General features: G+C 40.0%; 1 protein-coding gene across 1 annotated transcript in view; it reads right to left on the bottom strand.

Moving 5' to 3' along the window:
- Positions 1-27,564, bottom strand: part of EFR3B (EFR3 homolog B) — a 100,102-nt gene that overhangs the window by 34,139 nt on the left and 38,399 nt on the right. The window contains exons 7-12 of the mRNA XM_086875407.1: positions 23,768-23,902; positions 20,722-20,800; positions 17,083-17,218; positions 13,262-13,408; positions 8,179-8,290; positions 5,180-5,231 (exon numbers count right to left, since the gene is read on the bottom strand). Coding sequence (XP_086731533.1) covers positions 5,180-5,231; positions 8,179-8,290; positions 13,262-13,408; positions 17,083-17,218; positions 20,722-20,800; positions 23,768-23,902 — 661 coding nt within the window. The remainder of the gene's footprint in view (positions 1-5,179; positions 5,232-8,178; positions 8,291-13,261; positions 13,409-17,082; positions 17,219-20,721; positions 20,801-23,767; positions 23,903-27,564) is intronic.

Raw genomic sequence — 27,564 nt, 5'->3', positions numbered from 1 at the left:
AGGGAAAATGGGAGAGGAGGCTGCTGCTCTGGAATCCCGCAGAAACCTGGGAAAAACAGCCGGAAAAACAACCGGAAAAATGGGAAAAACAACCGGAAAATGGGAAAAATTGGGAAAAACAATGGGAAAAATGGAAAAAACAACAGGAAAAACCCGGAAAAAACCCAGGAAAGAGCGGTGAGGAGGCTGCTGCTCTGGAATCCCGCGGAAACCTGGGAGAAACAACCGGAAAAACAACCGGAAAAATGGGGAAATTGGGAAAAACAACCGGAAAATGGGAAAAACAATGGGAAAAATGGTGGGGAAACAGGGAAAATGGGAAAGAGCGGTGAGGAGGCTGCTGCTCTGGAATCCTGCGGAAACCTGGGAGAAACAGCCGGAAAAATGGGAAAAACAACCGGAAAAATGGGGAAAATTGGGAAAAAATGGGAAAAACAACGGGAAAAATGGGAAAAACAATGGGAAAAATGGTGGGAAAACAGGGAAAATGGGAGAGGAGGCTGCTGCTCTGGAATCCTGCGGAAACCTGGGAGAAACAGCCGGAAAAATGGGAAAAACAACCGGAAAAATGGGGAAAATTGGGAAAAAATGGGAAAAACAACGGGAAAAATGGGAAAAACAATGGGAAAAATGGTGGGAAAACAGGGAAAATGGGAGAGGAGGCTGCTGCTCTGGAATCCTGCGGAAACCTGGGAGAAACAATGGGAAAAATGGGAAAAACAACCGGAAAAATGGGAAAAACAACCGGAAAATGTGGAAAACAACCGGAAAATGGGAAAAATTGGGAAAAATTGGGAAAAACAAGGGGAAAAATGGTGAGAAAAACAGGGAAAATGGGAAAGAGCGGTGAGGAGGCTGCTGCTCAGGAATCCCGCCGAAACCTGGGAGAAACAACCGGAAAAACAACCGGAAAACTGGGGAAAACAACCGGAAAATGGGAAAAATTGGGAAAAATTGGGAAAAACAATGGGAAAAACAATGGGAAAAACAAGGGGAAAAATGGTGGGAAAACAGGGAAAATGGGAGAGGAGGCTGCTGCTCTGGAATCCCGCGGAAACCTGGGAAAAACAACCGGAAAAACAACCGGAAAAATGGGGAAATTGGGAAAAACAACCGGAAAATTGGGGAAAACAACCAGAAAAATGGGGGAAATTGGGAAAAACAATGGGAAAAACAACGGGAAAAAATGGTGGGAAAACAGGGAAAATGGGAGAGGAGGCTGCTGCTCAGGAATCCCACAGAAACCTGGGAAAAACAATGGGAAAAACAACGGGAAAATGGTGAAAATCTGAGAAAAATGGGAAAATTGGGAAAAACAATGGGAAAACAACCAGGAAATGGTGAAAATTGGGAAAAAAACCAGGAAAACGGGAAAAATCTGCGAAACATGGGAAAATTGGGAGAAACAATGGGAAAAATGGGAAAAACAACCGGAAAATTGGGAAAAACAACCAGAAAATGGTGAAAATGTGAGAAAAATGGGAAAATTGGGAAGAACAATGGGAAAAATGGGAAAAACAACCGGAAAATTGGGAGAAACAATGGGAAAAATGGTGGGAAAACAGGGAAAATGGGAGAGGAGGCTGCTGCTCTGGAATCCCACGGAAACCTGGGAGAAACAACCAGAAAAACAACCGGAAAAATGGGAAAAACAACCAGAAAATTGGGAAAAACAACCGGAAAAATGGGAAAAATTGGGAAAAATTGGGAAAAACAAGGGGAAAAATGGTGGGAAAACAGGGAAAATGGGAAAGAGCGGTGAGGAGGCTGCTGCTCTGGAATCCCGCCGAAACCTGGGAGAAACAACCGGAAAAACAACCGGAAAATGGGAAAAATGGGAAAAACAATGGGAAAATTGGGAGAAACAATGGGAAAAATGGTGGGAAAACAGGGAAAATGGGAGTGGAGGCTGCTGCTCTGGAATCCCGCAGAAACCTGGGAGAAACAGCCGGAAAAACAACTGGAAAAATGGGGAAAATTGGGAAAAATGGGAAAATTGGGAAAAACAATGGGAAAAATGGGAAAAATTGGGAAAAATGGTGGGAAAACAACGGGAAAAATGGAGAGAAAAACAGGGAAAATGGGAAAGAGCGGTGAGGAGGCTGCTGCTCTGGAATCCCACCGAAACCTGGGAGAAACAACCGGAAAAACAACCGGAAAAATTGGGAAAATTGGGGAAAATTGGGAAAAACAAGGGGAAAAATTGGGAAAAACAAGGGGGAAAATGGTGGGAAAACAGGGAAAATGGGAGTGGAGGCTGCTGCTCTGGAATCCTGCGGAAACCTGGGAGAAACAACCGGAAAAACCACCGGAAAAATGGGGAAAACAACCGGAAAATGGGAAAAATTGGGAAAAATTGGGAAAAACAACCGGAAAAATTGGGAAAATTGGGAAAAACAACCGGAAAAATGGGGAAAATTGTGAAAAATGGGAAAATTGGGAAAAACAATAGGAAAAAATGGTGAGAAAAACAGGGAAAATGGGAAAGAGCGGTGAGGAGGCTGCTGCTCTGGAATCCCGCCGAAACCTGGGAGAAACAACTGGAAAAACAACCGGAAAATGGGAAAAATTGGGAAAAACAAGGGGAAAATTGGGAGAAACAATGGGAAAAATGGTGGGAAAACAGGGAAAATGGGAGTGGAGGCTGCTGCTCTGGAATCCCGCCAAAACCTGGGAGAAACAACCAGAAAAACAACGGGAAAACTGGTGAAAATCTGAGAAAAATGGGAAAATTGGGAAAAACAACAGAAAAATTGGGAAAAATCTGAGAAAAATGAGAAAATCGGGAAAAACAATGGGAAAAACAACCAGGAAATGGTGAAAATTGGGAAAAAAAACAGGAAAACAGGAAAAATCTGCGAAACATGGGAAAATTGGGAGAAACAATGGGGAAAATGGGAAAAACAATGGGAAAATTGGGAAAAACAACCGGAAAAATGGGAGAAACAATGGGAAAAATGGTGGGAAAACAGGGAAAATGGGAGAGGAGGCTGCTGCTCTGGAATCCCATGGAAACCTGGGAGAAACAACCGGAAAAACAACTGGAAAATTGGGGAAATTGGGAAAAACAACCGGAAAATTGGGAAAAACAAGCGGAAAATGGGAATAATCTGAGAAAAATGGGAAAAACAACGGGAAAAATGGGAAAAAGAACCAGAAAAATGGGAAAAACAACCAGAAACCTGGGAAAAACAACCGGAAAACAATGGGAAAGACAACTGGAAACCTGGGAGAAACAACCAGAAAACAACCGGAAAAATACGGGAAAATGGGAAAGAGCTGTGAGGGGGCTGCGGCTCTGAACATTTTATTTTCATTTATTTTAATTTGTTTTTAATTTAATTTAATTTAATTTAATTTAATTTAATTTAATTTAATTTAATTTTATTTTATTTTATTTTATTTTATTTTTTTTATTTTTATTTTTATTTTATTTTTATTTTATTTTTATTTTATTTTATTTTATTTTATTTTATTTTATTTTATTTTATTTTATTTTATTTTATTTTATTTTATTTTATTTTATTTTATTTTATTTTATTTTATTTTATTTTAGTTTAGTTTAGTTTAGTTTATTTTATTTTATTTTATTTTTATTTTATTTTATTTTATTTTATTTTATTTTATTTTATTTTATTTTATTTTAATTTAATTTATTTTAATTTATTTTAATTTATTTTAATTTGTTTCAATTTATTTCAATTTATTTATGTTCTTTTATTTCATTAATTTTTAATAATCTTATTAATTATTTTGATATTTCAAATTTTAGCATTTCTGAATAATTAATATTAATATTTACCACTTTACATTCATACGTAACATTAATATTAATTACTAATTAATATTAATTTCATAAGAATATTTTAATATCATTAATATATTAATGAGTGCAATTTTATTGATTAATTTCAAATTATTTATTAATACGTGAAATTTTATTGATCGATTTCTAATTGCTATTTATTAATGAGTGCAATTTTATTGATTAATTTCTAATTATTATTTATTAATAAGTGCAATTTTATTGATTGATTTCTAATTGTTATTTATTAATTTCTGCAATTTTAGTGATTGATTTCTAATTGTTATTTATTGATTGCAATTTTATTGATCGATTTCTAATTGTAATTAATTAATGAGTGCAATTTCATTGATCATTTATTTATTAATGGTGCGATTTTATTGATCGATTTTTAATTGTTATTAATTAATTAATTAATTCAATTTTATTGATTAATTACTAATTGTTATTAATCAACAAGTGCAATTAACGAGTGATTAATTTCTAATCATTTATTAAGAAGTGCAATTATTTTGATTAATTTCTAATTGTAATTTATTGAGGAGTGCGATTTGATTGATTGATTACTAATTGTTAATAATTAATGATTTCAATTTCATAGATCCATTTCTAATAGTTATTAATTAATGAGTGCAATTTTATTGATTAATTTCTAATAATTTATTAAGAAGTGCAATTTTTTTATTAATTTCTAATTGTTATTTATTAATGATGCAATTTTATTGATTAATTTCTAATTATTAAATAATTATTTCAAATTTATTGATTGATTTCTAACTGTTATTTATTAATTTGTGCGATTTTATTGATTGATTGTTAATTGTTATTAATTAATGATTTCAATTTCATTGATAGATTTCTAACTCTTATTTATTAAGGAGTGTGACTTTATTGATTAATTTCTAATTTTTATTTATTAATGACGCAATTTTATTGATTAATTACTAATTGTTATTAATTAACGAGTGCAATTTTATTGATTCATTTCTAATTGATTATTAAGAAGTGCAATTTTTGGGATTAATTTCTAATTATTTCTTAATGATTTCAATTTTATTGATTAATTTCAAATTATTTCTTAATGATTTCAATTTTATTGATTAATTTCATATTATTTCTTAATGATTTCAATTTTATTGATTAATTTCATATTATTTATTAATGATTTCAATTTTATTGATTAATTTCATATTATTTCATAATGGTTTCAATTTTATTGATTAATTTCATATTATTTCTTAATGATTTCAATTTTATTGATTAATTTCATATTATTTCTTAATGATTTCAATTTTATTGATTTCCAATTGTTATTAATGAAGGAGTGTGATTTGATTGATTAATTACTAATTAATCAACTCCGGCGTTTCCCACCTGGAGCAGGGATTTCAGGAGCGTCAGCTGCGTCAGCCGGGTCCGGTTCTCCCTGGAAAAGGGAGAAATCCCAAATTCCCAAAAGGATTCCCAGAAATCCCAAATAAATCCCAAATAAATCATGAATAAATCCCAAAAAATCCCAAATAAATCCCAAATAAATCCCAAAAAATCCCAAATAAATCCCAAATAAAACCTGAATAAATCCCAAAAAAATCCCAAATAAATCCTGAATAAATCCCAAATAAATCCCCCCAAAAATCCCAAATAAATCCCCAGAAAATCCCAAATAAATCCCCAGAAAATCCCAAATAAATCCCGAATAAATCCCAAATAAATCCTGAATAAATCCCGAATAAATCCCGAATAAATCCTGAATAAATCCCAAAAAGTCCCAAATAAATCCCAAATAAATCCCGAATAAATCCCGAATAAATCCTGAATAAATCCTGAATAAATCCCAAATAAATCCCAAATAAATCCCAAATAAATCCCAAATAAATCCCAAATAAATCCCCCCAAAAATCCCCGAATAAATCCCAAATAAATCACAATAAATCCCAACAAATCCCAAATAAATCCCCCAAAAAATCCCCAAATAAATCCCGACTAAATCCCAAATAAATCCCAAATAAATCCCAAAAAGTCCCAAATAAATCCCGAATAAATCCCAAATAAATCCTGAATAAATCCAAAAAAAATCCCAAATAAATCCCAAATAAATCCTGAATAAATCCCAAATAAATCCCGAATAAATCCTGAATAAATCCCAAATAAATCCCAATAAATCCCAAATAAATCCCAAATAAATCCCGAATAAATCCCAAAAAAATCCCAAATAAATCCCGAATAAATTCCAATAAATCCCAAATAAATCCCAAATAAATCCCGAATAAATTCCAATAAATCCCAATAAATCCCGAATAAATCCCAAATAAATCCCAAATAAATCCCGAATAAATCCCGAATAAATCCCAAATAAATCCCAAATAAATTCCAATAAATCCCAAATAAATCCCAAATAAATCCCAAATAAATTCCAATAAATCCCAATAAATCCCGAATAAATCCCGAATAAATTCCAATAAATCCCAAATAAATCCCGAATAAATCCCAAAAAAATCCCAAAAAAATCACAAATAAATCCCAAATAAATCCCTCAAAAAATCCCCGAATAAATCCCAAATAAATCACAATAAATCCCAAAAAATCCCAAATAAATCCCCCAAAAAATCCCCAAATAAATCCCGAATAAATCCCGAATAAATCCCAAATAAATCCTGAATAAATCAAAAAAAAATCCCAAATAAATCCCAAATAAATCCTGAATAAATCCCAAATAAATCCCAAATAAATCCCGAATAAATCCCAAATACATCCTGAATAAATCCCGAATAAATCCCAAAAAAATCCCAAATAAATCCCCCAAAAAATCCCAAATAAATCCCGAATAAATCCCAAAAAATCCCGAATAAATCCCAAATAAATCCCAAAAAGTCCCAAATAAATCCTGAATAAATCCCGAATAAATCTCAATAAATCCCAAATAAATCCCCAATAAATCCGAATAAATCCCAAATAAATCCCAAATAAATCCCGAATAAATCCCGAATAAATCACAATAAATCCCAAATAAATCCCAAATAAATCCAAAATAAATCCCAAATTCACGAATAAATCCCAAATAAAACCTGAATAAATCCCAAATCAATCCTGAATAAATCCCGAATTAATTCCAATAAATCCCAAATAAATCCTGAATAAATCCCCCCAGAAATTCGAAATTCCCAAATGAATTCCCAGAAATCCCAAAAAAATCCCTAAAAAAAAAAAAAAATTCCCAATCCCCAAAAAATCCCAAAAAAATCCCCCAAAATTCCCCAAATCCCAAAAAAATCCTCAGAAATTCCTCAAAATCCCCAAAAAAATCCTCAGAAATCCTGAAAAATCCTTAAAAATCCCCCCAAAAATCTCCCAAATCCCAAAAAATCTCCCAAATCCCAAAAAAATCCTTAAAAATTCCTAAAAAATCCTTAAAAATCCCAAATAAAAATCCCCAAATAAATCCCAACCCCCCCCTCCCCCCAAATCCCAAAAATTCTGGGAATTTGGGAATTATTGGAATTATTTGGGAATTTTTGGAATTCTGGGAATTATTTGAGAATTATTTGGGAATTTTGGGAATTATTTGGGAATTTTTGGAATTTGGGCATTCTGGGAATTATTCGGGAATTATTTGGGAGTTTTGGGAATTATTTGGGAATTTTGGGAATTATTTGGGGATTTTGGGAATTATTTGGGAATTCCGGGAATTTTTTGGGAATTTTGGGAATTCTGGGAATTATTTGAGAATTATTTGGGAATTTGGGGAATTATTTGGGAATTCCAGGAATTATTTGGGAATTTTGGGAATTCTGGGAATTATTTGGGAATTTTGGGAATTTGGGAATTCTGGGGATTTCAGGAATTCGGGAATTTGGGAATTACTTGGGAATTACTTGGGAATTACGGGAATTCTGGGAATTATTGGGGAATTTTTGGGAATTATTTGGGATTTGGGGGAATTTTGGGGAATTTGGGAATTCCGAGAATCTGGGAACTTGGGAATTTGGGAATTCTGGGGATTATTTTGGAATTTTTGGGAATTATTTGGGATTTTTGGGAATTTTGGGGAATTTTGGAATTCTGAGAATTTTGGAACTTGGGAATTTTGGGAATTCTGGGGATTATTTGGGAATTTGGGGAATTCTGGGAATGATTTGGGAATTCTGGGAATTATTTGGGAATTTTAGGAATTATTTGGGAATTTTGGGAATTATTTGGGAATTCCGGGAATTTTGGGGAATTTCAGAATTCCGACAACCTGACAACTTGGGAATTCTGTGAATTTGGAAATGATTCCAGCCTTATTTGGGAATTATTCAGGAATTTGGGGGGAATTTTGGGAATTTGGGGATTTTGGGAATTCCGGGGATTCCCCGGGAATGTCAGTCGCTCACCGCTGGGCTCCGGGCTCCAGGGAATGCCGGGAGTCGGGAATGGGAATTTTGTTGATGATGAACAGCATCACCTCGGAACGCTGGTACGGCGGCAGGCGCGACGAGAACGAACCTGGCAACAGCCGGAGTGAGAACAACAGCCGGAGTGAGAACAACAGCCGGAGTGAGAACAACAACAACAGCCGGAGTGAGAACAACAGCCGGAGTGAGAACAACAACAACAGCCGGAGTGAGAACAACAGCCGGAGTGAGAACAACAGCTGGAGTGAGAACAGCCGGAGTGAGAACAGCCGGAATAATAACAACAGCCAGAGTGAGAACAGCCGGAATGAGAACAACAGCCAGAGTGAGAACAGCCGGAGTGAGAACAACAACAACAGCCGGAGTGAGAACAGCCGGAGTGAGAACAACAGCCAGAGTGAGAACAGCCGGAGTGAGAACAACAACAGCTGGAGTGAGAACAGCCGGAGTGAGAACAGCCGGAATAATAACAACAACAACAGCCGGAGTGAGAACAACAACAGCCGGAGTGAGAACAACAACAGCCGGAGTGAGAACAGCCGGAGTGAGAACAACAGCCGGAATGAGCATAACAACAACAACAGCCGGGATGAGAACAACAGCCGGAGTGAGAACAGCTGGAGTGAGAACAGCCGGAGTCAGAACAGCTGGAGTGAGAACAACAACAGCCGGAGTGAGAACAGCCGGAATGAGAACAGCCAGAATAACAACAGCAGCCGGAATGAGAACAACAGCCGGAATAACAACAACAACAGCCGGAGTGAGAACAACAGCTGGAATGAGAACAGCAGGAATGAGAACAACAGGCAGAATGAGAACAACAACAGCCGGAAGGAGAACAACAGCTGGAATAACAACAACAGGAATGAGAACAACAGCTGGAGTGAGAACAACAACAGCCAGAAGGAGAACAACAGCCGGAGTGACAACAGGAACGGGAATAACAACAACAGCTGGAATGACAACAGCCGGAATAACGGGAACAACAACAACAGCCGGAATAACAACGGGAACAGGAATAACAACAGCAACAGCCGGAATAACAACAACAGCCGGAATGAGAACGACAGCCGGAATGACAACGGGAATAATGAGAATAACAACAGCCAGAATAACAACAACAGCCGGAATAATGGGAATGACAGCGGGGATGGGAATGATGGGAATGGTGGGAAAGGGGAAATGGGGGAATGGGAATGATGGGAAATACAAGGATGGGAATAACGGGAATGATGGGAATGGGAATGGGAATGGGGAATGGGAATGGGAATGGGAATGGGAATGGGGAATGGGAATGGGGAATGGGAATGGGAATGGGGAATGGGAATGGGGAATGGGGAATGGGGAATGGGAATGGGGAATGGGGAATGGGAATGGGAATGGGGAATGGGAATGGGAATGGGAATGGGGAATGGGAATGGGAATGGGAATGGGAATGGGGAATGGGAATGGGAATGGGGAATGGGAATGGGGAATGGGGAATGGGGAATGGGAATGGGAATGGGGAATGGGAATGGGAATGGGAATGGGGAATGGGGAATGGGGAATGGGAATGGGGAATGGGAATGGGAATGGGGAATGGGGAATGGGGAATGGGGAATGGGGAATGGGGAATGGGGAATGGGAATGGGGAATGGGAAAGGGAATGGGAATAGGGAATGGGAATGGGGAATGGGAATGGGAATGGGGAATGGGAATGGGGAATGGGAATGGGAATGGGGAATGGGAATGGGGAATGGGGAATGGGGAATGGGAATGGGGAATGGGGAATGGGAATGGGAATGGGAATGGGGAATGGGGAATGGGGAATGGGAATGGGGAATGGGAATGGGAATGGGAATGGGAATGGGAATGGGAATGGGAATGGGGAATGGGGAATGGGGAATGGGAATGGGGAATGGGAATGGGAATGGGAATGGGGAATGGGGAATGGGGAATGGGAATGGGGAATGGGGAATGGGGAATGGGGAATGGGGAATGGGAAAGGGAATGGGAATAGGGAATGGGGAATGGGAATGGGAATGGGAATGATGGGAAGGGGAATGGGAATGGGAATAATGGGAATTGGAGAATTTGGGATGGGAATAATGGGAATGGGAATGACGGGAAAGACAAGGATGGGAGAAAAAGGAATGGTGGGAAAGGGGAAATGGAGAAATGGGAATGGTGGGAATGATGGGAAAGATGGGATTAGTGGGAATGGGGAAATGGGAATGATGGGAATAACGGGAATGATGGGAATGGGGAAATGTGGGAATGGTGGGAAAGACAAAAATGGGAGAAAAAGGAATGATGGGATTAGCGGGAACAGGGGAATGGGATGGGAATGATGGGAATGGGATGGGAATGATGGGATTAGTGGGAATGGGAATGATGGAAAAGATGAGGATGGGAGAAAAAGGAATGGTGGGAATGGGGAATGGGAATGGGAATGGGGAATGGGAATGGGAATGGGGAATGGGGAATGGGAATGGGAATGGGAATGGGAATGGGGAATGGGAATGGGGAATGGGAATGGGGAATGGGGAATGGGGAATGGGGAATGGGGAATGGGGAATGGGGAATGGGGAATGGGAATGGGGAATGGGAATGGGAATGGGGAATGGGAATGGGAATGGGGAATGGGAATGGGAATGGGAATGGGAATGGTGGGAAAGGGGAAATGGAGAAATGGGAATGGTGGGAATAACGGGAATGACGGGAATGGGGAAATGTGGGAATGAGGGAATGGTGGGAATGGGAATGATGGGATTAGTGGGAATGGGGGAATGGGATGGGAATAAAGGGAATGATGGGAATGTGGACAGGAATTATGGGAAAGACGAGGATGAGAGAAAAAGGAATAACGGGAATGATGGGAAATGGGAATGGGAAAACAGGGAAAATAATAAAAAAAAAATCCCCCCCAAATCCCAGAAAATCCCAGAAAATCCCAGAAAACCCAAAAATATTCCTAGAAAATCCCAAAATAATCCCAGAAAATCCCACAAAAATCCCAGAAAATAATAATAAAAAAAAAAATCCACAAAAATCCCCCCAAAAATCCCAGAAAATCCAAAAAGAAACCCAGAAAATAAAGGAAAATAATCTCAGTAAATTCCAAAAAAATCCCAGAAAATAAAAAAAAAAATCCCAGAAAATCCCAGAAAAATAAAAAAAAAATCCCCAAAAATAAAAAATAATCCAGAAAATAAAAAAAAAAATCCCAGAAAATCCAAAAAAATCCCAGAAAATAAAAAAAAAAATCCCAGAAAATCCCAGAAAAATAAAAAAAAATCAAAAAAAAATTCCCAGGAAATCCACAAAAATCCCAGAAAATCCCAGAAAAATCCCAGAAAGTCCCAGAACAAATCCCAGAAAATCAAAAAAAATTTCCCAGAAAATCAAAAAAAATCCCAGAAAATCCCAGAAAAATCCCAGAAAAATCCCAGAAAGTCCCAGAACAAATCCCAGAAAATCAAAAAAAATTTCCCAGAAAATCCCAGAAAAATCACAGAAAATCTAAGAAAAATCCCAGAAAAATCCCAGAAAATCCCAGAAAAAATCCTAGAAAATAAAAAAAAAATCCCAGAAAAATCCCAGAAAATCCAAAAAATATTCCCAGAAAATCCAAAAAAATCCCAGAAAATCCCAGAAAAATCCCAGAAAATCCCAGAAAAATCCCAGAAAATCCCACAAAATTCCCAGAAAAAAAAAAATTTCCCAGAAAATCCCAGAAAAATCCCAGAAAATCCCAGAAAAATCCCAGAAAATCCAAAAAATATTCCCAGAAAATCCAAAAAAATCCCAGAAAATCCCAGAAAAATCCCAGAAAATCCCAGAAAAATCCCAGAAAATCCCACAAAATTCCCAGAAAAAAAAAAATTTCCCAGAAAATCCCAGAAAAATCCCAGAAAATCCCAGAAAAATCCCAGAAAATCCAAAAAAATTCCCAGAAAATCCAAAAAAATCCCAGAAAATAAAAAAAAAATCCCAGAAAAATCAAAAAAAATCCAAAAAAATTTCCCAGAAAATCCAAAAAAATCCCAGAAAATAAAAAAAAAATCCCAGAAAAATCCCACAAAATCCCACAAAATTCCCAGAAAATAAAAAAAAATCCCAGAAAATCAAAAAAAATCCCAGAAAAATCCCAGAAAATCCCAGAATTCCCAGAATTCCCCCGAATTCCCGGGAATTGCGGTCTCACCGATGGTTTTGATGATGGCCTCCTGCAGGCCCCAAAATTATCCCAGAGAACCCCCAGAAAATCCCCCAAAATCCCAGGAAAATCCTGGAAAATCCCAGAAAATCCCAGAAAATCCCAGAAAAATTCCAGAAAATAAAAAAAAATCCCAGAAAATCCAAAAAAATCCCAGAAAATCCCAGAAAAATCCCAGAAAAATCCCATAAAATCCCAGAACAAATCCCAGAAAATCCCAGAAAATTCCCATAAAATAAAAAAAAATCCCAGAAAATCAAAAAAAAATCCCAGAAAATCCCAGAAAATCCCACAAAATTCCCAGAAAATAAAAAAAAATTTCCCAGAAAATCCAAAAAAAATCCCAGAAAATCCCAGAAAAATCCCAGAAAATCCCAGAAAAATCCCAGAAAATCCCACAAAATTCCCAGAAAAAATAAAAAATAAAAAAAAATTCCCAGAAAATTCAAAAAAATCCCAGAAAATAAAAAAAAATCCCAGAAAATCCCAGAAAAATCCCAGAAAAATAAAAAAAAAAAAAAATCCCAGAAAATAAAAAAAAAAAATCCCAGAAAATAAAAAAAAAATCCCAGAAAATCCAAAAAAATCCCAGAAAATAAAAAAAAATCAAAAAAAATCCAAAAAACCTTCCCAGAAAATCCAAAAAAATCCGAGAAAATAAAAAAAATTTCCAGAAAATCCCCCAAAATCCCAGAAAATCCCAGAAAATCCCCCAAAAATCCCAGAAAATAAAAAAAAAAATCCCAGAAAATCAAAAAAAAATCCCAGAAAATCCCAGAAAATCCCAGAAAATAAAAAAAAAAATCCCAGAAAATCCCAGAATTCCCAGAATTCCCCGAATTCCCGGGAATTGCGGTGTCTCACCGATGGTTTTGATGACGGCCTCCTGCAGGAGCCGCTCCTGGCGCAGCCGGGGCTCGGAGCCGGGCCCGGGGCTGAGCTGGGAGCTGAGCTCGGCGCTGAGGCGCAGCTGCCGCAGGAGAGTGTTGAACACCTCCAGCACCGTGGGGCCTGCAAAAAAAACGGGAATGGGAGCTGGGATCAGCCCGGAATTTTCCTGGGATTATCCTGAAATTATCCCAGAATTATCCTGGAATTATGCCTGGATTATCCTGGAATTATCCTGGAATTATCCCTGGATTATCCCAGGATTATTCCAGAATTATCCCAGAATCATCCCAGGATTGCACAGGAATTATCCTGGAATTATCCCAGGATTATCCTGGAATTATTCCAGGATTATCCCAGGATTATCCCGGAATTATTCCAGAATTATCCCGGAATTATCCCAGATTATCCCAGAATTGTCTTGGAATTATCCTGAAATTATCCCGGAATTATCTGGGAATTATCCTGGAATTATGCCTGGATTATCCCAGAATTATCCCAGAATTATCCCAGAATTATCCTGGATTTATCCCAGAATTATCCCATGATTATCCCAGAATTATCCAGGAATTATCTCGGAATTATCCCGGAATTATCCCGGAATTATCCTGGAATTATCATGGAATTATCCGAAAATTATCCTGGGATTATCCTGGAATTATCCCCAAATTATCCCCAAATTATCCCAGAATTATCCCTGGATAATGCCAGGATTATCCCATAATTATCCCCAAATTATCCCAGAATTTTCCTGGGATTATCCTGGAATTATCCCCGGATTATCCAGAAATTATCCAGGAATTATCTCGGAATAATCCTGGAATTATCCTGGAATTATCCCGGAATTATCCCGGAATTCCAGGGGATTTCCCCAGGGAAAGGTTTGGGAGAAGCGTTGGAAGTTTTGGGATGAGGAGGAGGGAAGGGAAGGGAATTCCCGGGAAATGGGAATTCCATGGAAATGGGAATTCCCGGGAAATGGAGAATGAGAGGGAAAAACTGGAAAAAGGCTGGAAAATCTGGGAAAATCCCAGAAAATCCCGGAAAATCCAGGAAAAGACAGGAAAAGGCTGAAAAAGTTGGGAAAATCCTGGAAAATCCTGGAAAATCCCAGAAAATCCAGGAAAAGAAAGGAAAAGGCTGGAAAAGTTGGGAAAATCCTGGAAAATCCTGGAAAAGCCAGGAGAAACCTGGAAAACCTGGGAAATGCTGGGAAAAGCCCAGAAAATCCTGGAAAATCCCAGAAAAGATGGGAAAATCCAGTTTTCCCAGAAATCCTGGGATTGCATCCCAGGCTGCTCCAGGAATTTGGGAATTCCGGGAAGGGCCCGGAAGCGATCCAAGAATTCCTGGGATGCTCCAGAGGGGATCCCGAGGAGCTCATTCCGGAGCCTTTTCCAAAGCTGGTCCCAAATTCCAAAGGAAATCCCGGAATTCCGCTCATCCCTGGGAAAACTGGGAATTTTGGGAATGCTGAAGGGGGGAAATGGGAATTTCCTGGATTCCTGTACACGAAAAATGGGGAATTTCCGGGAATTCCTGAATGGGAAAACGGGGAATTTCCTGGATTCCTGTACACGAAAAATGGGGAATTTCCTGGAATTCCTGTACATGGAAAACTGGGAATTTCGGGAATTCCTGAATGGGAAAACAGGGAATTTCCTGGATTCCCATACACAAAAATCAGGGAATTTCCTGCATTCCCCAACAAGGAAAAGAGGGAATTTCCGGGATTCCCAAAGGCGGAAAAGGAGGAATTTCTGGAATTCCTGAAAGAGGAAAACGAGGAATTTTGGGAATTCCTGAATGGGAAAACTGGGAATTTCCTGGATTCCCAAAGACAGAAAACTGGGAATTTCCTGGATTCCTGCACATGAAAAATGGGGAATTTCTGGGAATTCCTGAATGGGAAAACTGGGAATTTCCGTGAATCCCAAAGGCAGAAAACTGGGAATTTCCAGGATTCCTGCACATGGGAAATGGGGAATTTCCGGGATTCCCAAACACAGAAAACTGGGAATTTCTGTGATTCAAGAAGGTGGAAAAGGGGAAATTTCCTGGAATTCCTGAATGGGAAAACTGGGAATTCCTGAAGGCAGAAAATAGGGAATTTCCTGGATTCCTGAACAAGGAAAAGAGGGAATTTCCGTGGTTCCTGAAGGTGGAAAAATGGGGAATTTTGGGAATTCCTGAAGGCAGAAAACTGGGAATTTCCTGGATTCCCGTACACAAAAAATGGGGAATTTCCTGGAATTCCTGAATGGGAAAACTGGGAATTTTGGGAATTCCCAAATGGGAAAACTGGGAATTTCCTGGATTCCCGTACATGGAAAATGGGGAATTTTGGGAATTCCCAAATTGGGAAATGGAGAATTCCCGGGATTGCCGAACACAGAAAAGGAGGAATTTCTGGAATTCCTGAAAGAGGAAAACTGGGAATTTCCTGGAATTCCTGAATGGGAAAACTGGGAATTTCCTGGATTCCCAAACAAGGAAAAGAGGGAATTTCCGTGGTTCATGAAGGAGGAAAACGGGGAATTTCTGGGAATTCCCAAATGGGAAAACTGGGAATTTCCTGGATTCCCGTACACGGAAAACAGGGAATTTTGGGAATTCCCAAATGGGAAAACAGGGAATTTCCTGGATTCTCATACACAAAAAACAGGGAATTTCCGGGATTCCCAAACGCAGAAAAGGAGGAATTTCTGGAATTCCTGAAAGAGGAAAACGAGGAATTTTGGGAATTCCTGAATGGGAAAACTGGGAATTTCCAGGATTCCCGTACACAAAAAACTGGGAATTTTTGGAATTCCCAAATGGGAAAACTGGGAATTTCCTGGAATTCCTTAATGGGAAAACAGGGAATTTTCTGGATTCCCGTACACAAAAAATGGGGAATTTCCTGGAATTCCTGAATGGGAAAACTGGGAATTTCTGGGATTCCTGAACAAGGAAAAGAGGGAATTTTCTGGAATTCCTGAATGGGAAAACTGGGAATTTTCTGGATTCCCATACATGGAAAACTGGGAATTTCCGGGAATTCCTGAAAGGGAAATCAGGGAATTTCCTGGATTCCCGTACACGAAAAATGGGGAATTTCTGGGAATTCCCGAAGGCAAAAAACTGGGAATTTCCAGGATTCCCGTACACGAAAAACGGGGAATTTTCGGGAATTCCTGAAAGGGAAAACTGGGAATTTCCTGGATTCCCGTACATGGAAAATGGGGAATTTTGGGAATTCCCAAATTGGGAAAATGGAGAATTCCCGGGATTGCCGAACATAGAAAAGGAGGAATTTTGGGAATTCCTGAAAGAGGAAAACGAGGAATTTCCTGGAATTTCTGAATGGGAAAACTGGGAATTTCCTGGATTCCTGTACAAGGAAAAGAGGGAATTTCCGTGGTTCATGAAGGAGGAAAATGGGGAATTTCTGGAAATTCCCAAACTGGGAAAACTGGGAATTTCCTGGATTCCAGTACACGGAAAATGGGGAATTTCTGTGAATTCCTGAATGGGAAAACAGGGAATTTCCTGGATTCCGGTACACGGAAAACAGGGAATTTTTGGAATTCCCAAATGGGAAATCAGGAATTTCCAGGATTCCCAGACACAGAAAAGGAGGAATTTCTGGAATTCCTGAAAGAGGAAAACGAGGAATTTCCGGGAATTCCTGAATGGGAAAACTGGGAATTTCCTGGATTCCCATACACGGAAAACGGGGAATTTCCTGGATTCCTGTACACAAAACCCAGGAAATTCCCGGGAATTCCCGGGGAAAAGTGGGAATCGCGTCGTACCCACGGATCCGGAGGCGGCGATGACGGCGGCTTCCGAGAGCACCTCGACGATTCCGGCCCGGATGGGCGCCGCGCTCCGGCTGTTGGCGTCCAGGTGACCCAGGAGCTGCTGGATCACCAGGTGGGAATGCTGGGGCTGCCGGGAAAACGGGAATCCGGAATTTTCCAAGGGTTTTGGGAAGGGAATTTGGGAGGGAATTCCCAAAATTCCCAAAATTCCCGAAATTCCGCAGGCGTGGAGCGAGCGGATCCCGGTTTTTATTGGGATCCTGTGAAGAAATGATGGAAAACCTGGGGGAGTGGCACAAAATCCTGGGAAAATCCTGGAAAACTCCAGAAAATCCTGGAAAAAATCCTGGAAAACTCCCCCAGAAAAATCCCAGGAAGTCCCATGAAAATTCCAAAAAAAATCCCAGAAAATCATGGAAAAATACAACAAAATCCTGGAAAATCCCAGAAAATTCTGGAAAAATCCAAGGGAATCTGCTGGATCACCAGGTGGGAATGCTGGGGCTGCCGGGGAAACGAGAATCCGGAATTTTCCAAGGGTTTGGGAAGGGAATTCCCAAAATTCCCAAAATTCCGCGGGCGTGGAGCGAGCGGATCCCGGTTTTTATTGGGATCCCGTGAGGAAATGATGGAAAATCATTTTCAAGTGGCACAAAATCCTGGGAAAATCCTGGAAAACTCCAGAAAATTCTGGAAAACCCCAGAAAATCCTGCAAATTCACCAAAAAATCTGGAAAATCCCAGAAAACGCCAGAAAAATCCCAGGAAGCTGCAAAAATCCCATGAAAATTGCAGAAAAAAATCCCAGAAAATCATGAAAAAATACAACAAAATCCTGGAAAATCCCAGAAAATTCTGGAAAAACCCAAGGGAATCTGCTGGATCACCAGGTGGGAATGCTGGGGCTGCCGGGAAAACGGGAATCCGGAATTTTCCAAGGGTTTTGGGAAGGGAATTTGGGAGGGGAATTCCCAAAATTCCCAAAATTCCCGAAATTCCGGGGGCGTGGAGCGGGCGGATCCCGGTTTTTATTAGGATTCCGTGAGGAAGTGATGGAAAACCTGGGGGAGTGGCACAAAATCCTGGGAAAATCATGGAAAACTCCAGAAAACCATGGAAAAAATCCTGGAAAATTCCAGAAAGTTCTGGAAAACCCCAGAAAATTGTGGAGAATTGTGGAAAATCCTGGGAAATCCAAGAAAACCACGGGAAAAAATTACCACAAAAATCCAGGGAAAGCATGGAAAATCCTAGGAGATCCCAGGAAATTGTGGAGAATCATGGAAAATCCTAGAAAATCCTGGAAAAATCCCAGAAAATTCCAGAAAAAATCCCAGAAAATCATGGAAAAATACCCCAAAATCCTGGAAAATGACAGAAAATTCTGGAAAATCCCAGAAAGTCCTGGAAAAACCCAAGGGAATCTGCTGGATCACCAGGTGGGAATGCTGGGGGTGCCGGGAAAACGGGAATCCGGAATTTTCTAAGGCTTTGGGAAGGGAATTCCCGAAATTCCCGAAATTCCGCGGGCGTGGAGCGGGCGGATCCTGGTTTTTATTGGGATCCCTTGAGGAAATGATGGAAAAGTCTGGGAAAGTGGCACAAAATCCTGGGAAAATCCTGGAAAACTCCAGAAAATTCTGGAAAACCCCAGAAAATCCTGGAAATTCACCAAAAAATCTGGAAAATCCCAGAAAACGCCAGAAAAATCCCAGGAAGCTGCAAAAATCCCATGAAAATTGCAGAAAAAAATCCCAGAAAATCATGGAAAAATACAACAAAATCCTGGAAAATCCCAGAAAATTCTGGAAAAACCCAAGGGAATCTGCTGGATCACCAGGTGGGAATGCTGGGGCTGCCAGGAAAACGGGAATCCGGAATTTTCCAAGGCTTTGGGAAGGGAATTTGGGAGGGGAATTCCCAAAATTCCCAAAATTCCGCGGGCGTGGAGCGGGCGGATCCCAGTTTTTATTGGGATTCCTTGAGGAAGTGATGGAAAACCAGGGGGAGAGGCACAAAATCCTGGGAAAATCCCAGAAAACTCCAGAAAACCATGGAAAAAATCCTGGAAAATTCCAGAAAGTTCTGGAAAACCCCAGAAAATTGTGGAGAATTGTGGAAAATCCTGGGAAATCCAAGAAAACCACGGGAAAAAATTACCACAAAAATCCAGGGAAAGCATGGAAAATCCTAGGAGATCCCAGGAAATTGTGGAGAATCATGGAAAATCCTAGAAAATCCTGGAAAAATCCCAGAAAATTCCAGAAAAAATCCCAGAAAATCATGGAAAAATACAACAAAATCCTGGAAAATGACAGAAAATTCTGGAAAATCCCAGAAAGTTCTGGAAAAACCCAAGGGAATCTGCTGGATCACCAGGTGGGAATGCTGGGGCTGCCGAGAAAATGGGAATTGGGAATTTTCCAAGGCTTTGGGAAGGGAATTCCCGAAATTCCCGAAATTCCCGAAATTCCGCAGGCGTGGAGCGGGTGGATCCTGGTTTTTATTGGGATTCCGTGAGGAAATGATGGAAAAGTCTGGGAAAGTGGCACAAAATCCTGGGAAAATCCTGGAAAACTCCTGGAAAATTCCCAGATCCCCAAAAAATCCCCAAAAAAATCCCAGATCCTGGAAAAATCCTGGGAAAATCCTGGAAAAATCCTGGAAAAATCCTGGAAAAATCTCCAAAAATCCCAGATCCCAAAAAATACCAGATCCCCAAAAAATCCCAAAAAATCCCAGATCCTGAAAAATCCTGGAAAAATCCCAGATCCCAAAAAATCCTGGATCCCAAAATTCCCAGATCCCAAAAAATCCCAGATCCCGAAAAATCCCAGATCCCAAAAAAATCCTTGATCCCAAAACATATCAGATCCTGAAAAAATCCCAAAAAATCCTGGAAAAATCACAGGTCCCAAAAAATCCCAGATCCTGGAAAAATCCTGGAAAAATCCTGGAAAAATCCTGGGAAAATCCCAGATCCCAAAAAATCCCAGATCCTGGAAAAATCCTGGAAAAATCCCAGATCCCAAAAATCCCAGATCCTGGAAAAATCCTGGAAAAATCCTGGGAAAATCCCCCAAAAAAATCCCCAAAAAAATCCCCCAAAAAAATCCCAGATCCCAAAAAATCCTCAGTCCCAAAAAGTCCCAGATCCTGGAAAAATCCTGGAAAAATCCTGGAAAAATCCTGGAAAAATCCCAAAAAAAAATCCCCCCAAAAATCCCAGATCCCAAAAAATCCTCAATCCCAAAAAGTCCCAGATCCTGGAAAAATCCTGGAAAAATCCTGGAAAAATCCTGGAAAAATCCCAGATCCCAAAAAATCCTCAATCCCAAAAAGTCCCAGATCCTGGAAAAATCCTGGAAAAATCCTGGAAAAATCCTGGAAAAATCCCAGATCCCAAAAAATCCCAGATCCTGGAAAAATCCTGGAAAAATCCCCCAAAAAATCCCCCAAAAAATCCCCAAAAATCCCAAATCCCAAAAAATCCCAGATCCCGAAAAAACCCCCACGGAATTCCCGTCCCGCTCGGGAATTCCCAGGCCTGGAAAGCATTCCCGGATTCCCGGGATCCTCTGGAATGTGGGCGGGGCGGGGAATTCCCAAGGATTTCCCGGGAATTCTCACCTGGATGGAGAACATGATGATCCGGAAGCAGGAGCGGGCGAAGAGCTGCGGCTCCCACAGCGAGTGATGGTCCAGGTGCCTGGGGGAAACCGGGAAAAACCGGGAAAAAATGGGAAAAAATGGGAATTCTGGGGGAAAAATGGGAATTCTGGGGGGAAAAATGGGAATTCTGGGAATAAATGGGAATTCTGGGAGGAAAATGGGAATTCTGGGAAAAATGAGAACGGTGGGAAAAAATGGGAATTTCAGGGGAAAAGAAGAAATTAAAGGGAAAAATGGGAATTTGGGGGGAAAATGGGAATTCTGGGAATAAATGGGAATTCTGGGGGAAAAATGGGAATTGTGGGAATAAATGGGAATTCTGGAGGGGAAAATGGGAATTTCAGGGAAAAATGGGAATTCTGGGGGGAAAAAAATGGGAATAAATGGGAATTCTGGGAATAAATGGGAATTTCAGGGAATAAATGGGAATTCTGGAGGGGGAAATGGGAATTTCAGGGGGAAAATGGGAATTCTGGGAAAAAATGGGAATTGTGAGGGGAAAAATGGGAATTCTGGGGGGAAAACGGGAATTTTGGGGAATAAATGGGAATTCTGGGAGAAAAAATTGGGAATTCTGGGAATAAATGGGAATTCTGGGGGAAAAATGGGAGTTGTGAGGGGAAAAATGGGAATTCTGGGAGGAAAATGGGAATTCTGGGAGGGGAAAAATGGGAATTCTGGGGGAAAAATGGGAATTTTGGGGGAAAATGGGAATTCTGGGGGAAAAATGGGAATTCTGGGGGGGAAATGGGAATTCTGGGGGGAAAAAACGGGAATAAATGGGAATAAATGGGAATTCTGGGAATAAATGGGAATTCTGGGAGGAAAATGGGAATTCTGGGAATAAATGGGAATTCTGGGAATAAATGGGAATTTCAGGGAATAAATGGGAATTCTGGGGGGAAAAAATGGGAATAAATGGGAAAAAATGGGAATTCTGGGAGGGAAAATGGGAATTCTGGGGGAAAAAATGGGAATTCTGGGAAAAATGAAAACGGTGGGGAAAAATGGGAATTTCAGGGGAAAAGAAGAAATTAAAGGGAAAAATGGGAATTCTGGGAGGGAAAATGGGAATTCTGGGAGGAAAATGGGAATTCTGGGAATAAATGGGAATTCTGGGAATAAATGGGAATTCTGGGAGGAAAATGGGAATTCTGGGAGAAAAAAATGGGAATTCTGGGAATAAATGGGAATTCTGGGGGAAAAAATGGGAATTCCTGGGGAAAAATGGGAATTCTGGGGGGGAAAATGGGAATTGTGAGGGGAAAATGGGAATTCTGGGGGGAAAAAATGGGAATTCTGGGAATAAATGGGAATTCTGGGAATAAATGGGAATTGTGGGAGGGAAAATGGGAATTGTGGTGGGAAAATGGGAATTCTGGGGGGGAAATGGGAATTGTGGGAGGAGAAAAATGGGAATAAATGGGAATAAATGGGAATTCTGCAGGGAAAAAATGGGAATTGTGGGAGGGAAAATGGGAATTGTGGGGGGAAAAATGGGAGTTCTGGGGGAAAAATGGGAATTCTGGGGGAAAAATGGGAATGAATGGGAATAAATGGGAATTCTGGAGGGAAAAATGGGAATTCTGGGGGGGAAATGGGAATTCTGGGGGGGAAAATGGGAATTGTGGGAGGAAAAAAATGGGAATAAATGGGAATAAATGGGAATTCTGCAGGGAAAAATGGAAATTCTGGGGGGGAAAAATGGGAATTCTGGGAATAAATGGGAATTCTGGGGGGAAAAAATTGGGAATAAATGGGAATAAATGGGAATTCTGGGAATAAATGGGAATTCTGGGGGGGAAATGGGAATTCTGGGGGGAAAAATGGGAATTGTGGGGGGGAATGGGAATTCTGGAGGGGAAAATGGGAATTTCAGGGAAAAATGGGAATTTCAGGGAAAAATGGGAATTTCAGGGAAAAAATGGGAATTCTGAGAGGAAAATGGGAATTGTGGGAATAAATGGGAATTCTGGGGGGGAAATGGGAATTCTGGGGGGAAATGGGAATTGTGATGGGGAAAATGGGAATTTCAGGGAATAAATGGGAATTCTGGGGGGGAAAAAACGGGAATAAATGGGAAAAAATGGGAATTCTGGAGAGGGAAAATGGGAATTGTGAGGGAAAAAAATGGGAATTCTGGGAATAAATGGGAATTCTGGGAATAAATGGGAATTCTGGAGGGAAAAATGGGAATTGTGGGAGGGAAAATGGGAATTTTGGGGGGGAAATGGGAATTTCAGGGAATAAATGGGAATTCAGGGGGGGAAAAAACGGGAATAAATGGGAATAAATGGGAATTCTGTGAATAAATGGGAATTTCAGGGAATAAATGGGAATTCTGGGAGAAAAAAATGGGAATTCTGGGAATAAATGGGAATTCTGAGGGAAAAATGGGAATTGTGAGGGGAAAAATGGGAATTCTGGGAGGAAAATGGGAATTCTGGGGAGGGAAAATGGGAATTTCAGGGGGAAAAATAGGAATTTCAGGGAATAAATGGGAATTCTGGGGGGGAAATGGGAATTTTTGGGGGGAAATAGGAATTGTGAGGGGGAAAATGGGAATTCTGGGAAAAATGGGAACTGTGAGGGAAAAATGGGAATTTCAGGGAAAAGAAGAAATTAAAGGGAAAAATGGGAATTCCAGGGAAAAATGGGAATTCCAGGGAAAAATGGGAATTATGGGAAAATGAGAAATTAAAGGGAAAAATGGGAATTCCAGGGAAAATGAGAAATTAAAGGGAAAAATGGGAATTCCAGGGAAAACGAGAAATTAAAGGGAATTCTGGGAAAAATGGGAATTCCAAGGGAAATTAAGGCAACTCCAGGGATAACCTGGAACTAAAACACGCCGACATTTTCCGGGATAACCGCCGGCATTCCCGGGATTCGGGCTGAGGGAAAAAGCCGGAAAAGCCGGGCTCCAAATCCCGCTCCGAGGGGGGGATTTTTCCCCAGGAAAAGCAGGAAATTCCCGGTTTTTTTTCCGGGAATGGGGACTCACGTGAGGACGGGCTTGATGGCGTTCTTGATATTCCCAAAAGCCGCTCTTCCCAACAATTCCCGGAGACAGCGCTCGGCCAATTCCCACGGGGTCTCCTGCTCCTTCTCGGCCGCCTGGAGCGGCGACGGGGAGCGGCTGCGGGAAGGAATTCCGGGAATTCCGGGAATTCCGGGATTAGTGGGGGGGTGGGGATAATGGGGATGATGGGGATGATGGGAATAATGGGAATAATGGGAAGAATGGGAAGAATGGGGATAATGGGAATTGGGGATAATGGGGATAATGGGGGATGGGAATAATGGGAATGGGAAGAATGGGAATAATGGGAATTGGGGATGGGAATAATGGGAATAATGGGAATGGGAATGGTGGGAACGGGAATGGGGATAATGGGGATAATGGGAATAATGGGAATGGGGATAATGGGGATAATGGGGATAATGGGGATAATGGGGATAATGGGAATGATGGGAATGATGGGAATGATGGGAATAATGGGAATGGTGGGAATGGGAATTCCCATGGGATGGGAATTGGGGATGGGAATAATGGGGATGGGAATGGGAATTGGGAATGGGAATTTGGGATGGGAATAATGGGAAGAATGGGAATAATGGGAATGGGAATGGTGGGAACAGGAATGGGGATAATAGGAATAATGGGAATAATGGGAATAATGGGAATTGGGGGATGGGGATGGAAATAATGGGAATAATGGGAATAATGGGAATGATGGGAATGGGGATAATGGGAATAATGGGAATAATGGGAATAATGGGGATAATGGGGATAATGGGGATAATGGGGATAATGGGAATGGGGATAATGGGAATAATGGGAATAATGGGAATTGGGGGATGGGAAGAATGGGAATAATGGGAATGGGGATAATGGGAATAATGGGAATGGGAATTCCCATGGGATGGGAATTGGGAATGGGAATGGGGAAATGGGAATTGGGAATGGGAATTGGGAATGGGAATAATGGGAATGGGATTGGTGGGAACAGGAATGGGGATAATGGGAAGAATGGGAAGAATGGGGATAATGGGAAATGAGGGATGGGAAGAATGGGAATAATGGGAATGGGGATAATGGGAATAATGGGAATGGGAATTCCCATGGGATGGGAATTGGGGATGGGAATGGGGAAATGGGAATGGGAATGGTGGGAATGGGAATGGGAAGAATGGGGATAATGGGAATGGGAATTGGGGGATGGGAATTGGGGATGGGAATAATGGGGATAATGGGAATGGGAATTGGGGGATGGGAAGAATGGGAATAATGGGAATGGGAATGGTGGGAACGGGAATTGGGATAATGGGAATAATGGGAATGGGAATGGGGAAATGGGAAGAATGGGAATGGGGGGAATGGGAATGGTGGGAATGGGAATTGAGAATGGGAATAATGGGGATAATGGGAATGGGAATTGGGGGATGGGAATTGGGGATGGGAATAATGGGAATGGGGGAATGGGAATGGGGAAATGGGAATGGGAATAATGGGAATGGGGGAATTTGGGATGGGAATAATGGGGATTATGGGAATAATGGGAATTGGGGGATGGGGATAATGGGAATGGGAATTGGGAATGGGAATTGGGATGGGAAAAATTCCCAGAAAATTCCCAGAAAATTCCCAGAAAACTCCCAAAAAATCCCCCAAAATTCTCACAGAATCCCCAAAAATTCCCAAAAAGCACAAAAAATTCTCAAAAAAAATTCCAAAAAATTCCCCTCAAAAAAATCCCCCAAAAAATCTTCAGAAAAATCCCACAAAAATTCAAAAAAAATCCCATAAAATTCCCCAAAAATCCTAAAAAAATCCCCCCAAATTCCCCCAAATCTTCACAAAAATCCCACAAAATTCCCAAAAAATCCTCCAAAATGCCACAAAACTCCCCCAAAACTCCTGCAAAATTCCCACCAAATCCCAAAAAAATCTTCCAGAAACCCCCCAAAAAAACTCAAAAAAATCCCCCCCAAAAATCTCCAATATTCCCAGAAAATCCAAAAGAAATCCTCCAAAATTTCCAGAAATCCCACAAAAATTCAAAAAATATCCTCAAAAAACCCCACAAAATTCCCCCCCAAGAATCCCCCCAAAATTCCCAAAACATCCCCAAAATATCCTCAAAAAACCTCAAAAAAATCCCCCAAAATTTCCCAAAAAATCCTTTAAAAATCCTTTAAAAATCCCCTAAAAACCCTCAAAAAATTCCCAAAAAATCCTCAATAAATCCCAAAAAAATCTCCAAAAAATTCCCCAAAAATCCCCCAAAATCCTCAAAAAATCCTCAAAAAAATCCTGAAATAACCTCCAAGAATTCCTAAAAAATCCTCAATAAATCCCAAAAAAATCCCAAAAAATCCCTAAAAAATCCCCCCAAAAATACCCAAAAAATCCCCCAAAATCCACAAAAAGTCCTCCAAAAATCCCCCAAAAATCCTAAAAAAAGCTCCAAAAATTCCCAAAAAAATCCCCCTAAAATCCTCAAAAAAATACCCTTAAAATACCCTTAAAATCCCTAAAAAATTCCCAAAAAATCCTCAAAAAAGTCCCTCCAAAAATTCCCCAAAATCCTCAAAAAAATCCTCAAAAGATTCCCAAAAAATCCTCAATAAATCCCAAAGAAATCCTCAAATGATTCCCCAAAAATCTTCAAAAAATCCTTGAAAATTCCCCAAAAAATTCCCCAAAATCCTCAAAAAATCCCCAATAAATCTCAAAAAAAATTCTCCAAAAATTCCTAAAAAATCCTCAATAAATCCCCAAAAAATCCCAAAAAATCCTTAAAAAATCCCCCCAAAAATCCACAAAAAGTCCACAAAAAATCCCCTCAAAATCCTTAAAAAATTTCCAAAAAATCCTCAATAAATCCCAAAAAAATCCCCAAAATCCTCAAAAAGTCACAAAAAATTCCCAAAAAATCCTCAATAAATCTCAAAAAAAATCTCAAAAAAATTCCCAAAAAATCTTCACTAAATCTCAAAAAAATCTCAAAAAAATTCCCAAAATATCCTCAATAAATCCTCAAACGATTCCCAAGAAATCCTCAAAAAATCCACCAAAAATTCCCCGAAAATGCCCCAAAATCCACAAAAAATCCTCAATAAATCCCCCAAAAAATCCTCAATAAATCCCCAATAAATCCCAAAAAATCCCCAAATTTTCCAGAAATTTCCTGGAATTCCCGGAATTCCCACCTGGGCTGTGGCTGTGGCTGCTGGAGGTTAAAGAGGAGGGCGGGGACGATTTTCTCCATGTGCTGAGGTTCCCACATCCCCAAAAACTCCCAATAAATCCCAAAAAAACTCCCAAAAAATCCCTAAAAAATCCTCAATAAATCCCAGAAAAATCCTCAAAGAATCCTCAAAAAATCCCCTTAAAATCCCCCCAAAAATCCCTGAAAAATTCCCAAAAAATTCCTAAAAAATCCCACAAAATTTCCCAAAAAATCCTCAAAAAATCCTGAAAAGATTCGCAAAATATTCTCAATAAATCCCAAAAAAATAAAAAAAAATTTCAAAAAAAATTCCCAAAAAATCCCCCAAAATCCACAAAAAATCCTCAATAAATCCCAAAAAAATCCTCAATAAATCCCAAAAAAATCCTCAAAAAATCCACAAAAAATTCTCAATAAATCCAAAAAAAATCCCCAATAAATCCCAAAAAATCCCCAAATTTTCCAGAATTTTCCTGGAATTCCCGGAATTCCCACCTGGGCTGTGGCTGTGGCTGCTGGAGGTTGAAGAGGAGGGCGGGGACGATTTTCTCCATGTGCTGAGCCT

The sequence above is a fragment of the Cyanistes caeruleus genome, chromosome 2, assembly GCF_971803275.1.
Source record: "Cyanistes caeruleus chromosome 2, bCyaCae1.hap1.1, whole genome shotgun sequence".
NCBI lineage: Eukaryota > Metazoa > Chordata > Aves > Passeriformes > Paridae > Cyanistes > Cyanistes caeruleus.
Note: the sequence above shows the minus strand (reverse complement) of the source record. Positions and strands in the feature narration are given on the sequence as shown.